Source organism: Canis lupus, chromosome 14 (assembly GCF_011100685.1).
Source record: "Canis lupus familiaris isolate Mischka breed German Shepherd chromosome 14, alternate assembly UU_Cfam_GSD_1.0, whole genome shotgun sequence".
NCBI classification, from domain to species: domain Eukaryota; kingdom Metazoa; phylum Chordata; class Mammalia; order Carnivora; family Canidae; genus Canis; species Canis lupus.
In genome coordinates this window covers 60,228,901-60,242,632 of record NC_049235.1, presented here as the reverse complement: position 1 = coordinate 60,242,632, position 13,732 = coordinate 60,228,901, and the positions used below count along the sequence as shown (strand labels likewise).

The window sequence follows — 13,732 nt, the reverse complement described above, 5'->3', positions numbered from 1 at the left end:
CTCGGCGCTGCCTTCAGCCTGGGTTGTGGTCCTGGTCCCGGGATCGAGTCCTGCCTGGGGCTCCCTGCGTGGAGCCTGCTTCTCCCTCTGCCTCTGCCTCTCTCTCTCTCTCTCTCTCTCTGAGACACATGAATAAATAAAATCTTTAAAAAAGAAAACTGAAAAGAATGAAGAGTCATTTTTGGGTTTTTGCCCAGAAATTCTCTTCAACATAACTGCAAATTGCTTGAAATGACTTCATAATTGTTCACTGGCGTGTGTAAGCGTTGGGGTGAACGCCCAAGCTCCTGTCTATTAAAGGAGGCCAAGCGTTATTTTTTAAGTATTATTTCATTTAAAGGGATTTCACTGAAAGCCTAACAAATCTTACAAGATTTTTTTAAATGAGAATCATTTTTAACTCAGCAGAAATAGCTCCCCCTCCTAACCGGTTCTGGCCGCCCCCCCCCCACACAAGGCATTCCCGGGCGGTCTAGGGCCTCACACCCCGGGCAGCAGGGCCCTTATCACACCTGGAAGTTTCTCCAAACACAAGGAGAAAAATAACAAACTCCCTTCCCTGAAACGGGGAACCGGCTGCCCGAACCCCTCCCTCCAGGCGCGTCCTGCTGTTCGCCCAGTTTTCCACTCGAATTCCCCCAGGTCTTGCTCCTCGGCCTCGCTCCGCAGATCTGCTGCTCCTTCTGCAGTAAACGCAGGAGCAGAGTGTTCGGGGCTCCCCCCGCATCCCACATCCCGCCACCCCCGTGGCCCATCCCCCATCCTCCCTCCCACCAGCACCCCTGCCCCATCCCACCCCGCTGCCCCCATCCCCCATCCCACCACCGCTGTCCTCATCCCATCTCCCACCACCACCACCTCCGCCCCATCACCCCAACCCCCCCCGCCCTCATCGCCCCCTACTGCCCCCATCCCGCACCCCCGCTGCTCCATCCCATCTCCCATCCCACCAGCACCCCGCCCATCCCCCATCCCACCCCCGCGAGCACCCAGGTCCCCCCCCCTCCTCCTCGAGCTGTGCTCCCGACGGCCGGGCCGGGCTCGCGTGGGGGCGGGGAGGAGCCGGTGCAGGGCCGCCCTCGCGCTCTCCTCTGCGGGCGCTGCGGCCGTCGGCGGGGCAGCGGGACGGACAGACGGACGGGCGGGCGCTGACCGGGTCCCGGGGGTCACGGGGGCGGCGTGCGGCCTGGGGCGGCGGCACGGGGGGGGGCAGCGGGGTGCGCCCCCGAGGGCAGGGGACCCCGACCCGGAGGAACACCCAGGGGTCGCGCGCGTCTGCGGGCCGCACGTCGGGCGCGCACCGGGGCGGGCGGGGAAGTCGAGGCCCGGGAGCCCCGGCGGGGGGGGGCGGGAGAGAAGGAGGAGGGAGGGGAGGGGGAGCGGCCCCCGCGGAAGCTGAGCAGGAAGAGGCGGGGAGCCCTGGGCAGGGTGCCAGGAGCTGGGCACCCCGGGAGGGGGAGGGGAGGGCAGGGGAGGGGAGGGCAGGGGGAAGGGGGAGGGCCGAGGCTCCCGCCGTCCCGCGCAGGCGCCCGCGCACGGCCCGGCAGCTCGCACCCCCTCACCCCCGCATTCCGAGCGGAGGCGACTCTGTGCCTCTTTGCGGGTGACTTTAAAACTCAGCCACTAGAGGAACCCGGGGTGACCCGAGTCGTTTCCACCCCACCCCCACCCCCACCCCCACCCTGGCAGAGGCACCAGCGACTCCGGTCTGGTCCGGAGGTCGCGGGGCTACCTGGAGCCCTGAGCCCTGGAGCCCCGCGGGCCGCCCCTGCCCTGGGCGCACCCCGGGCCCCACCCCCGGGCCCCAGAGGCTCGCGCGCCCTGTGCGCCTTTGCAAAAGTCACAAGCGGTGCGTCCAATCGCTTCCTTGTCTCCTCTAAATCAATTCTAGTTTGCCTTTTAACACTACTTCCTTGCTGACACCCAACAAGTAACACCTCTCTTGGGTGTGATTGGCAGGGGAAAAAAAAACGCATAAATGCTGAAATTTGTTGCTTAGGGCATTTCCCTAAAATGCCCAGGAAGCAGAACCGATTGTAACTTTGGAAGATGTTGGTGAAAGGGTTACACAGTGGAAGGTCAGAACCCAACAGGGCCGTGTTGCAAAAAGTGGGAAGGGAAACATGGAAAGGCGGACTCTGGCGGGAGAGAGCTTTGTGGGGTCCTCCCCACGCCCACAGCCCGGTAATAATTTTATAAAACACACTTCCAAGTCGCCGTGTTGCACAACCTCATTCACTGTCACTCATGGAAACTGCCCGGCTTTGTAGCTAGGTGTGTGCCTTCCTGTAATTAGGACAGTCTATCAGCAAGCTGATTAATTTTAGAGATGCGTAACTGCTTCTAAAGAGACGAAATCTGCCTTCATCAAACTGGGATTTTTGAAAAGCTTTTGTGAAAGGTTAATTCGTCATTCTACGGAAGAAAGTGTCCCCTGGAGACCTCAAGACTGAATGTGGGAGAGCAGGCCCCCAAGGATAAGGACAAGCCTCAAGGTTGTGAAAAATAATTTAGCAAACGCGATTCCGTGTGTATTTTAACACGTCCGCGTACTTAGCCAGACGCTGAATCACTGAGCAGAAGGGTTGTTTTTTAAATACAGTTGTCTGGAAAATATTGTGGAAAAGTTTGTAGCCTAACTTCTTAACAAGATGTGGGATAGCTTTTCATATGTAAAGTAGTTTATTTTAACGTCTCTTTTCAAACTCCAAGCCTCCCGAGAATGAAGTGGGCTTTGATTTAGTCCCATTTCACAGACAAACAATTCAAGGCAAAGGGAGCTGCCACCGTCTGTTCTGGTTCAGGAGGCCCGGCGAGCTGTGTGGCCTTCCCCAGCCCCGGGCACCCTGGGTGAGGAGGCCCACGCGGGGCAGGAAACCGGTCACTTATTGCAGCTGCCAAGTGTCTGGGCAGGCGGGTGACAAAAGTGCTCACGGGGAGCTTCCTTCCAACGGGGGAAGGTGGTTCTCCACTTCAATGGACAATTGAAGAATCCAGCTTTAAAGGACAGGAGGGGACCTGGAGGAGCAAAGGGGATTACAATTCACCTTTTATGGGGCAGAAATCGGGGGGCAAGTGGGGTCGACTTCACTGCGCACTTGCAAAAGGGGAGGCTTTCCCCTCTTCAGTCTAATTAAAAGCTCTAGAAATTCAAGCACGACTGCACACCGCTGATGGGATGGGTGGCAAGTTCTAGAAAGTGGCCAGTGTTTTTGCAGAGAAAGCGGGAATAACGGTAAGAGCAGCAGGCGGCGGAGGGGGGGGGGAGCCGGCCTTCCCGGTTCCCACTTCCAGTCCCCGCGGCCCCATGTCCGAGCCAGGCCCGGAGGCGGTCGGAGGAGGCCGAACAGGAGGAAGGGACGAGTCCGAGGTCCTGGAGGGGGGGAGGGGAGGGGAGGGGAGGGGAGGGCGGCCGCCGAGCCCGCAGGTGGGAGCCGGGCCGCGGGGCCGCGCTGGGGTGTTCCAGGGCCACGCTCTGCTGCTCGGGGCGCGGGGGGCGCGGAGGGGGGGACCGCGGCCTCGAGGCAGCACAGGCTGCTGGACCCCCGAGAGCCAGGCCAGGCCGCCGAGGCCCCCCGCCCCCCAACAGCGCGTGAAGGTGCAGGTGTTCTCTGGACCCCGCCGCTGCGCCCGCACCGGGACCGCCGGACCCAGGGCGCCAACAGGGGCCTGCGCTTGGGGTGTCCATCCGCCCTGGAGCTTGTACATTCAGGGGAAGCTGTGCCCGCAGGGTGAGGCGAGGAGGGGACCCCCGCGGGGACCGACCCCACGCAGTCTTGCACGGATGCACGGCCTCGCCCCCCCTTCCCCGCGCCCGCTCCTGTCCCGCCACGGCCCGGGCCCCCCAGGTCCCCAGGTCTCCAGGTGGCTGCAGACCCCGGGCCCCCCCCCAGGTCCCCAGGTCTCCAGGTGTCCGTGGACTCCGGGCTCCCCCAGGTCCCCAGGTGGTCGCGGGCCCCAGCCCCCTCCAAGTCCCCAGGTGGTCGGGGGGCTCCGCCCTCCCCCAGGTCTCCAGGTGCCCGCCGACCCCGCTCCCCCAGGTCCGCAGGTGTCCCCGGGCCCCCAGCCCTGCTGCGCCCCGCTCCCCTCCCCCACCCCCTTGCAGAAGCCTCCTGGTCCCGGAGGCCTGGGGGGGCGCGGGGGGCAGGCCCGCGGGCAGCGAGAGGCGCGCAGGTCACTGCGCTCGGGGCTGGCGCGTCGGGGACTCCGGATTAGTTCAGACGGGGCCGAGCTGGCCACCCCGAGCCCCGCACGCTGCGGGATTCCGTGGAGGACCCACGGGCGGCCCCAGGGCGGTCCCTCGGGCTGGGCTCCGGGGCGGTCCCCCCCCCCCCAGGAGCGGCTCGGCCGGGGCCGGGATGCGCTGCGCTCGGGGCCGCGGGGAGGACTGCGCCGCCGGGGTCCGGGGACGGGGACGGGGACGGGGACGGGAACGGTCCCGCCACAGCCCGGGGAGCCGCTCGGGCCGAGGTCGCCGCGCCGCGCCCGCCGCTCCTCCCCCCCCCCGGCCCCCGGGCCCCGCCACCTGCGCCGGGTCTCTAAGCCCGCCCCCCCCGCAGCCCCGGCGACCCGGCCGGCCCGGGAGCGAGGGAGGGGCGCAGCGCGGCGGGGCGGGGGGCCTGGGGGGCCCTCGGAGCCGCCGACTCACCCGCCGCGCGGGGCCAGCGTCGCAGACCCGGGTCGCCCCGGCCGACAGGTGCGCTTGGTGCCCTCGGGCTCCGGCCGCCGCCTGCGGGGGGGGGGGGGGGGGGGGGGGGGGCGGGGGGGCTCGGGGGCGGCAGGTGCACCCCCGCGCCGGCCCCCGGCACCTTCCCCGCGGCCGCGTCTCTCCGGCCTCACCCTCCGCCCCACGCGGCGGCGCTTCTCGTCCAGCTTCCCGGGAGGTGAGGACGGACGTGCGGACAGAACGACAGACCCGCTCTAACCTTCTCGGGTGTGTCAAGGAAAGAACTGCGCCGGGTTGAACGTAGTTTTTATTCTGACCGCGAAAGGGCTCAAACATCACCTGGGGACGGCGGCGGAGACGTGGGAGGGCGCGGGGCGCGGGGCCCGGGTGGGGGGGGTGGCCTCCCCGCCTGCCCCCTCGGCCTCAGCGGGCCGCTCGGCTTCGGCGGCTTCTCTTCAGGTGGCTCCTGAGCGAGCCGGAGACATGGGGTTCCCGGCGGCGCAGCTCCTCTGCACCAGGTCCAGGTGCAGGTGCAGGGGGTGCAGGTGCAGGGGGTGCCGGCTGCAGGGGGTGCAGGTGCACGGGGTGCACGGGGTGCAGGTGCAGGTGCAGGGGGCGCAGCTCACAGGCCAGCGACCGGGCGGTGGGAAGCAGAGGCGCGGCCTGCACGGGACAGCTGCCCTGGGGCTCCCCAGCCACGCTCTGGAGCCGATTTAACACGAAAATACTGTTCTGAGAACCGTAGCCTCACTCGGCTGCCGCGGAGCCCTGATAAGAAAGAAATAGTGGTGACCACGGAGGGCTAAAGGCAAACAAGGAACCTCCCCCCAGGAAAGGTGGGCTCCAGGCGCTGAGCGACCCCACACACACACACCTAGCCCGGACGCCGCCCCGCTGGGTCTGCAAAATCAGCAAAAAGTTTGCTCCAAACTGAAAGCCCGCTAGCAGCCTCAGATCGGAACTGTCACCCCAGGGAATACTGAGGTGCTGGGTTCGCCGGGTCTTCACTGCCTAACCCGAGGGGCTCGAGAGGCTCCTTCCTGGGCCCTGGAGACCCCCGGTGGGGGCCCACTCCAACCCCGCCTCCCTCACACGCCACCAGAAACAACAAAAGACCAGACATAAAGACTGAGCAAAACTGTACAAGAATTTAGGAATGTTTTTTCCTCCTCTAGGAGGAAGGTAGGTCGCTATTTATTAAACGGAAGTGCGGGCACAGAGCGCCTGGGGAGGGGGGACCCCCGCTCAGAACAACCACCTTCTCTTCCCATGCAGCAGCGGCTAACAGGAAGCAAAGGGAACGAACGCACACTGCTATTTTCTGATGAAGAGGCAAGGGTCGCGATGTTGGAGAGGCCCGAAGATCCTAAAAACAACCAGAGATAAATTAATGCGCTTGGCAGAAGTTCACATAAGTTATAGTATTTTGCCGTCCACCTTTTTATTCTTTAAAATTTCAGGATTAAAAAATAATATTAATAATAATAATAATAAATAAAATAAAACCAGCATTTTCTGGCTTATTAAGGAAAAAGAGATGAAAGATTGTGGATTACTTGGTAGTCGATGGCTCCATCCTACTGCCTTTTAGTTCAGAGGGCAGCAGTCTTGACCCAAACCCTGCATCTGCTGGCGATGGGGACGGAAATAAAAAGCCTGTGAAAACCATGCAGGTTCTGGAGCAATCGAGAACGCGGTTTAAGAAGCACCGAAATAAAAAAAAAAAAAGGTTCTGTAGGCAAAGAAATGAGGACTTTGAATAATTTCAGAGGAGTCGAACTTTCTCCTATTTTCTCAGGAGGTCCTCGCTCTGCGGCGGGCGAGCCGGTCTCTTCACATCGAGGGCTGCTGCGCTTTCCTCGGGGCGTCTCACGCAGGATGAACCGCACACAATCCCTTCCACGAGGATTTAAAGTGGGGCGAATAAATGCTGCCTTTCCGCGGTTGGGAAGGGGAGGGACACTTAAATCACCAGCTCTGGCCGAAAAGAGGGGATTATAAGATTCCGCAAGAGAATCCAGAGAAGCCATAACGGAGTTTCTAGTTTGCCATTAACAAAATGAGCAAGGCCCGTCTGCATTCTCTTAATAAACGACTTTAAAGTGCTGAGCAGTGTCAGAAGCCTCCAGATTTGCCAGATATACTCTGCTTCCCTCGGTGGGCTTTTGTGGTGGTTGCTACCTTTCAAACGTGTTTGGGGGAAAAAAAACCCAAAGTACCGGACAGATTTGACAATACGATGGGAGCCCTTCCTAAATATATTTCGCGACTTGTTTGGGGGTGACCCTTACTTAATACAGACTTTTATCTTTAATTAACAGTGTGAGGTTAGGGTTCGAATAGAAAATACTCATCAACAAATGTTGGAATATCGAGACCTTGATTTATAAAAAAAGCCCCTCTTCAGTCTTTAGGATTAGCAGGCTCAGGTCTGACGTTTTAGAAGAGGGGCCTAATTGCTACTTTGCCATATTGGTGTTACTCAAATGACACCGCACTTTCAAACACTTGTCAAAAAGGCAAAGCCCGAGAAGGCCAGTGAAGGGCACGCAGCGTGGCCCTTGGCCAGGTCCACCAAGGAGGCCTCCGCTGGGGGGTGGGGGGGGGACGAACCTGAAACCGCGGCGGGGCTCCTGCCCTGGGCGGGAAATCCGACCTGCCCCGAAGGCCGCAATTACAGTCTTAGGGGACCCATCTGCCAGGGGACGCCGCCCCCCCCCTTCCCCGGGCGTCCGCGCTCTTTGTCTGAGCAGGGGAGACTGGGGGGGGGGGCGGACCTGGGGCCCCGACAGCAGAAGGATGGGAAACGTCCCGCGTGGGCGCGCCCTGGGTCACCAGCCGCGGCCGACACCCGCCCGCCGACCTGCGGCACCTGCCGGCCCGGCCAGGGTCCCCCCCAGGCTACCCCAACCCACCCCAGGCCACCCCGAGGTCCCACGAGCCCACCCCGAGGCCCTCCAGGCTCCCCCGAGCCCACCTGGGGTCCTCCGGGGTCCCTGAGCCCACCTGAGGCCCCCCGAGGCCCCCAGAGCCCACCTGAGGCTCCCCGAGCCCACCTGAGGCCCCCGAGGCCCCCACGCCCCAGGCCGGCACCCCCAGGCCACCCCAAGGCCCCCGGGGCCCGCCCCGCGCAGCCCTCCCGCTGCCCTGACTTCCACGGGGACTCCCGCCCCGTCCCGGGCACCCCCCGCCCCCCGCCCCGGGAGCCCCCCCAGCCCCCGGGAGCCCGGGCCGAGCCGGGGCGCGGCGACTCCGAGGCTCACCTCCGCGTCCGGGTCCAGCCTCCCGCTGCGGCCCTGCCCGCGCCCCCATCCCGGGCCTGCGCCCCCGCGCAGCCGCCAGCGCCCCGGGCCGTGCGGCCTCCCCCGCCTCCCCCGCCTCCCGCGCCCGAGGATGCGCCCCGTCCCCGGCCTCACGGGCCCGCAGCCGGCACGTGCGCGCGGGCTCCTGGCGGGGCGTCGGGGCGTCGGGGCGGGCGGGGGCCGGGCGAGCCCCGTACCGCGGTGGCCCGGGAGCAGGGCGCGGCGGGGCGCGTGCGGGGCCGGTGACCTCCCGCGAGTCCCTCGACGGCCGGCGGAGGGGCCGCGCCTGCGTCCGTGGCGGCCCGAGCCGGGCTGCGCGCCCTCCTTGCGCGCGGACGCGGTGATGGCGGACGACGTCACCGGAGCCGGGGGAGAAAATTGATGTCGGATTTGCTTGTGGCCTTTAAAGCCCGGTTGAGCAGATGGAGAATTAAAAGGACGGAGGGACGGGCGCGGGGGCGGGGGGCGGCGGGGCGCGGGGAGGGCGCGGGGCGGGGGCGGGGCGGGGAGAGGCGCGCGGGGAGGGCGGGGCGGGGCGGGGCGGGGCGAGCCGCGCGCCGGGGCGCCCCCGCCTCTTGGGGGCGGAGGAAGCTCGGGGGCCAATGGAAAGTGCTCGGCGGCCGCGGAGGAAAAAAAAAAGTTTTGGCGGCGCCTGTCGGGGGCGAGGCTGCGCGGCGTAGAGCACCTCGCGCGCTCGGGAGCCTGCGGTCGGCGCGGTCCCGGCCGCCTCTGCAGCGCAGCCCCGGTCGGCGCGGAGCGGCGGCTGCCGTCGGGCCCCGAGCGCAGGGCGCCCCGCGATGGGCCGGCGGGAGCCCGCGGGGCCGGGGCCCGGGCGGCGGCGGCGGCGGGCGGCAGGCGCGGCGGGTGCGGCGGGTGCGGCTCCGTGACGCCCGCCGAGGCGCAGCGCGGCCCCCGCCGGCCCCGCCATGGACGGCAGCCGGCCCGGCGCGGCCGCGGGGATGCGCACGGGCCCCGCGGGCGCCGCCAAGCCCCTGGCCTTCTCCATCGAGCGCATCATGGCGCGCACGCCCGAGCCCAGGGCCCTGCCCGCGCCGCCCCTGCTGCCCGCCGCGGCGCCCAAGCCCGACGCCAAGCCGCCGCTGCAGCTCGGCCCGCCCGTGCCCTGCATGATCCCCTTCGTGCCCGTGGCCTACGACGCGGGCCCCAAGGGCGCGCCCGGCGGCCCCGAGGCGCGCAAGGCCGGCCCCGAGGCCCCCGCCGCGCCCCCCGCGCCCCCCGCGCCCCCCGCGCCCGCCGCGCCCGCCGCGCCCGCCGCGCCCCCCGCGCTCCGCTGCGGCGACCTGCTGCACTGCGCGCTGAGCCTCAAGGGCGACCTGGCCCGCGACGCGCTGCCGCTGCCGCCCTACAGGCTGGTGCGGCCGCGCGTGGTCAACCACTCGTCCTTCCACGCCATGGGCGCGCTGTGCTACCTGAACCGCGGCGACGGCCCCTGCGCGCCGGCCGCCGGCCTCAACATCCACCCGGTGGCCTCCTACTTCCTCGGCTCCCCGCTGCACGCCCCGCCCAAGACCTACCTGGCCGAGAGGAACAAGCTGGGGGGCCCGGCGGCGGACAAGTTCCCCGCGGCGGTGGCCTTCAAGGACTTGTCGCAGGCCCAGCTGCAGCACTACGTGAAGGAGAGCGCGCAGCTGCTGTCGGAGAAGATCGCCTTCAAGGCCGCCGACTTCAGCCGCGGCTCCCCCCACGCCAAGCCCAAAGTTTTCACTTGCGAAGTGTGTGGCAAGGCAAGTAGCACGGCCCCGTGCTTCCCGCCTTCCTCCCCTCCATCCTTCCTCCCTTCCTTCTTCTCCCTCCTTCCCTTCCTCCCCTCCATCCTTCCTTCTCTCCTTCCTCTCCTCTCTTCCCTCCTTCCTTCCTGCCTGCCTTCTCTTGCCTTCCTTCCCTCTTTCCTCCCGTCCTTCTTTCCTTTCTTCCATCCTTCCTCCCTTCTCTCCTTCCTTCCTTCCCTCCTTCTTCCCTACCCTCCTTCCCTCCTTCCCTCCTTTCCTCCTTTCTTCACTCCTTCCTTCCTCTCTTCCCTTCCTCCCTTCTCTCTCCTTCCTTCCTTTTCCCTCCTTCCTTCTTTTTTCCTCCTTCCTTCCTTCTTCCCTACCCTCCTTCCCTCCTTTCTCCCCTCTTTCCTTCCTTCCCTCCTTCCCTCCTTTCTTCCCTCCTTCCTTCCTCTCTTCCCTTCCTCCCTTCTCTCTCCTTCCTTCCTTTTCCCTCCTTCCTTCTTCCCTTCCCTCCTTCCTTCTTTTTTCCTCCTTCCTTCCTTCTTCCCTACCCTCCTTCCCTCCTTTCTTCCCTCTTTCCTTCCTTCCCCTCTTCCCTTCTTCTTCCCGTCTCTCCTTCCTTTTCCCTCCATCCTTCCTTCTTCCTTTCCCTCCTTCCCTGCCTCTTTCCTTCCTTCCCTCCTCTCTTCCCTTCCTCCCTTCTCTCTTTCCTTCCTTTTCCCTCCTTCCTTCCCTTCCTTCCTTCCTTCCTTCCTTCCTTCCTTCCTTCCTTCCTTCCTTCCCTCCTTCCTGCCTTCCCTCCCTCCCTCCCTCCTTTCAAATCTCATTTTATTTTCTTATTGTTTGTATACGTTTGCTATAAGGTCACCTCCTGACGTGCCCCCCCTGCACCCCGCGCCCCGCACCCGTGCCCGGCTTGGTTTCAAAGTGCTTGCCGGGCTAACTGTTCTCCTTGTCTTTAACTTTAAGGTCTTTAACGCGCACTATAACTTAACCCGTCACATGCCAGTGCACACAGGAGCCAGACCCTTCGTTTGCAAAGTGTGTGGAAAGGGCTTCCGGCAGGCCAGCACCCTGTGCAGGCACAAGATCATTCACACCCAGGTGTGTTCGTCTGTCTCAATTTCACCCCGCTTCCTTCCAAACGGTTTGTAGGAAGACAGCGGCCAAACTCTCACTCTTCGTTTGGCGTGAGGTCTAGAATGTGCTAGCTGCATGGGGGAGACGCCGGGGTTTTGCCTTTGTTCTGCTTAAACGCACGAGAGACCGCATGACTGTTTGTGAGTTTGCAGGACCCCACTTAATAACAAAATACCTTATACCTGCCCCGCTTTTCTTCCCTCCCTCTTAGGAAAAACCTCACAAATGTAACCAGTGCGGCAAAGCATTCAACAGAAGTTCCACTTTAAACACACATACCCGAATACACGCAGGCTACAAACCGTTTGTGTGTGAATTCTGTGGCAAAGGATTTCATCAAAAAGGTATAGAACCCAGGAGGCCCTGCTTCCACGAAAGTTCTAGTCTTTTCCAGATATTTTAGAAAACTGTTTTCTGAGGTGCAGCTAGTTACTGGCGCGTGTGTCGCCGCGCAGGCTCCTGCCGGGTTGCGATGAGTAGGGTCAGAGAGGCGCGGTAGAGACCCGGAGGGGGACCTCCTCGCCTGGCTCTCCCTTTGGAAAGCTGGGTTAAGAACCCGTGTTAGAGCGCGGAGGAGCGGCCTCGGCTGAGGGCAGCGGCCAGCCCGGTGCGGTGCGGCGCCCGCGGCAGCTCCTCCCTGCCGTCCCACCCTCGGCTCCTCTCTTCTCCAGCTCTTTTCCCATGTCCGCCCTGTCGTCTGTGTTGCAGGGAATTACAAAAACCACAAGCTGACCCACAGCGGGGAGAAGCAGTTCAAGTGCAATATCTGCAACAAGGCCTTCCACCAGGTTTACAACCTCACCTTCCACATGCACACTCACAACGACAAGAAGCCCTTCACCTGCCCCACGTGTGGCAAGGGCTTCTGCAGGAACTTTGACCTCAAGAAGCACGTCCGCAAGCTGCACGACAGCAGCCTGGGGCTGGCCCGCGCCTCAGCCGGGGAGCCCGGCGCCAACCCGTCGCCCCCTCTGCAGCAGATGCCGCCCGCGACCCTGCCGCCGCCGCTGCCGCCACTGCCGCCCCCTGGGCCCCTGCAGCCCGGCCTCCACCCGGCCCATCAGTGATCAAGGCCAAAGTCCCTTCCCAGCCCCTTTGGGGTCCCCACTACGGAGGCATCGGGGATAGAGCTGGTCCTGCAGACCCCGCCGCGTCTGCAGGCCCCAGGGCGTGTTGGGCCCCACGTGGCAGCGCCCAGACGGGAAGCCTCTGCATTTCCTGGCCTTTCCCCTCTTGCATGCACCTGCTACATGGTTTTGTGTATTATATCCTATAGAGGCACTCACAATCATGAGAAAATTCGGGGTTTTGTTTCTGATTTTTCTTTTTTGATTTGGAAAGACTTCATCTCTGGTGGAGAGATGCTGTTTGTTTTGTTTTGTTTTTTAAAAACAAAATTCTACTGTATTTATTGAGATCTGTATTATCCTACCCGGGAATGCTGCACCATTTTAATTTTATTGTTGTATATATTTCCATTGTGTTCTCCTGCCGTCTCCAGATGCCTGCCGATCGTTTATTATCATTTCCTCTTTCCCTGAGGTAACAAGACACGGTGTGTATGTTATATATACACGCATAGGTGTGTGTGCCTGTAAAGGCACGTTCCGCATTCGTGAGTGCATACACACACGTACACACTAGGGAAAGGGGGTTCGATATGGATGAATTTGAATTTTGGTTTTGATTCTTGCACGTGAAAATTGATTCATTGACTTGGAAATAAATACTTGGAACACGCTTATTTAATCAACAAGCTTCGGGGATCTTCGTATTCGGCTAGATCAGGGTCTGGCTCCCCCATCCCTCCGTGGTCCTTCCAAGTTCCTCCCTCGGTCCATACCGCCTCCTGTCCCACCTGAAAGATTCGCTGAGAACGAATGATAGTCTCTTTAAGCCGCTATGACTTTGGTGAAGTGCAGAGACGGGAGCTGTGGGGCATGGGCTGGTCTCCCGCGCAGCAGGTGCTGCGCCCCAGCCACGGTCTCGGGGTGAGTTGGGGTGAGTCGCTGTGGCCCGGAGCTCCCCTTGACCCGATGCTCCCCTGGGTCCGGTGCTCCCTGTGTCCCTGTGTCCCCGCGACCTGGTGCTCCCTGTGTCCCCGTGCTCCCCTCTGCCTGATGCTCCCCCGGGCGGTGCTCCCCTTGGCTCGGTGCTCCCTGTGGCCCTGTGCCCCCGCGACCTGGTGCTCCCCTTGGCTTGGTGCTCACGGTGGCCCTGCGCCCCCCCCGGTGCTCCCCGACCCGGTGCTCCCCGACCCAGTGCTCCCCCCCGGTGCTCCCCCACCCGGTGCTCCCAGGCCGCGCGGGGGGCGGGGGGGAGGAGGCCGAGCGCCGCGGGGCCTCGAGCGCTAACCGCCGCTCCCCTCCGCGCCGCTCGCCGCTGCTGCCTGCAGGTCTCTCCTGTTTTCTTGCCAAAACAGTGAAACAACCGCTAAAGACTTTAATTAAGAGGGGTAATTAGTTCAGATTTATCAAAGCCGGGTTGTTAGACGATTAGCTGCTCAGTAGAAGCTGCCAGACGGACTCGCGGCGCAGCCCCAGCCCCAGCCCCAGCCCCAGCCCCAGCCCCCGGGTCCCTGCGCTCTCGACCCCCCCGGCCCCCGCCCCTCCCCCCGGCCCCCGCCCCCCCCGCCCTCCGCTGGCCCTCGCGCCCCCAGCTCCGGGGCCGACCGTCGGGGTCCTCGTGCCCCCCCCGCCCCCACCCCCCGACCTGCGGCCCGACTGCGGCGCGACCTCCCGGGCGCCGGGACCCACCGCGGGGGAAGCGCGGGCGCCGCGGGGCGGGGAGGCCGCAGCCCGGGGTCAGGGAAGGTCGGGGGGGGGCGGGGGCGGGGCTCTCGAGGGTCCCCCGGGGCGCGCCTGTTCCCTGAGCAACGCGGGGAGCCCGGG

At 64.0% G+C, this 13,732-nt stretch overlaps 1 protein-coding gene and 1 long non-coding RNA gene across 4 annotated transcripts; one reads left to right on the top strand and one right to left on the bottom strand.

Moving 5' to 3' along the window:
• Positions 1-5,033: 5,033 nt before the first annotated feature.
• Positions 5,034-8,009, bottom strand: LOC111098711. 3 transcript variants are annotated; one of them, XR_005369267.1, is made up of 4 exons: positions 6,447-7,166; positions 6,223-6,295; positions 5,925-6,032; positions 5,034-5,434 (listed from the first exon to the last, which is right to left on the bottom strand). It is a non-coding gene; the product is annotated as an uncharacterized LOC111098711 (long non-coding RNA). The 3 variants fall into 3 exon arrangements; XR_005369266.1 differs by having other exon boundaries at positions 5,036-5,434; positions 6,223-7,165; XR_005369265.1 differs by lacking the exons at positions 6,223-6,295; positions 6,447-7,166 and adding an exon at positions 7,930-8,009 and having other exon boundaries at positions 5,037-5,434.
• An 885-nt stretch (positions 8,010-8,894) lies between these two features.
• On the top strand, positions 8,895-12,343 carry FEZF1 (FEZ family zinc finger 1). The gene is made up of 4 exons (XM_038556357.1): positions 8,895-9,713; positions 10,671-10,805; positions 11,053-11,185; positions 11,550-12,343. Exons 1-4 carry the CDS (start codon positions 8,895-8,897, stop codon positions 11,906-11,908), a joined length of 1,446 nt encoding a protein of 481 aa, XP_038412285.1. The 3' UTR covers positions 11,909-12,343.
• The last annotated feature ends 1,389 nt before the right edge of the window (positions 12,344-13,732 follow it).

Coding starts and splice junctions, on each gene's coding strand:
- FEZF1 (XM_038556357.1), top strand. CDS start 8,895: ATGGACGGCAGCCGGCCCGGCGCGGCCGCGGGGATGCGCACGGGCCCC. Junction 9,714..10,670: donor CTTGCGAAGTGTGTGGCAAG/GCAAGTAGCACG, acceptor TTTAACTTTAAG/GTCTTTAACGCGCACTATAA. Junction 10,806..11,052: donor ACAAGATCATTCACACCCAG/GTGTGTTCGTCT, acceptor CCTCCCTCTTAG/GAAAAACCTCACAAATGTAA.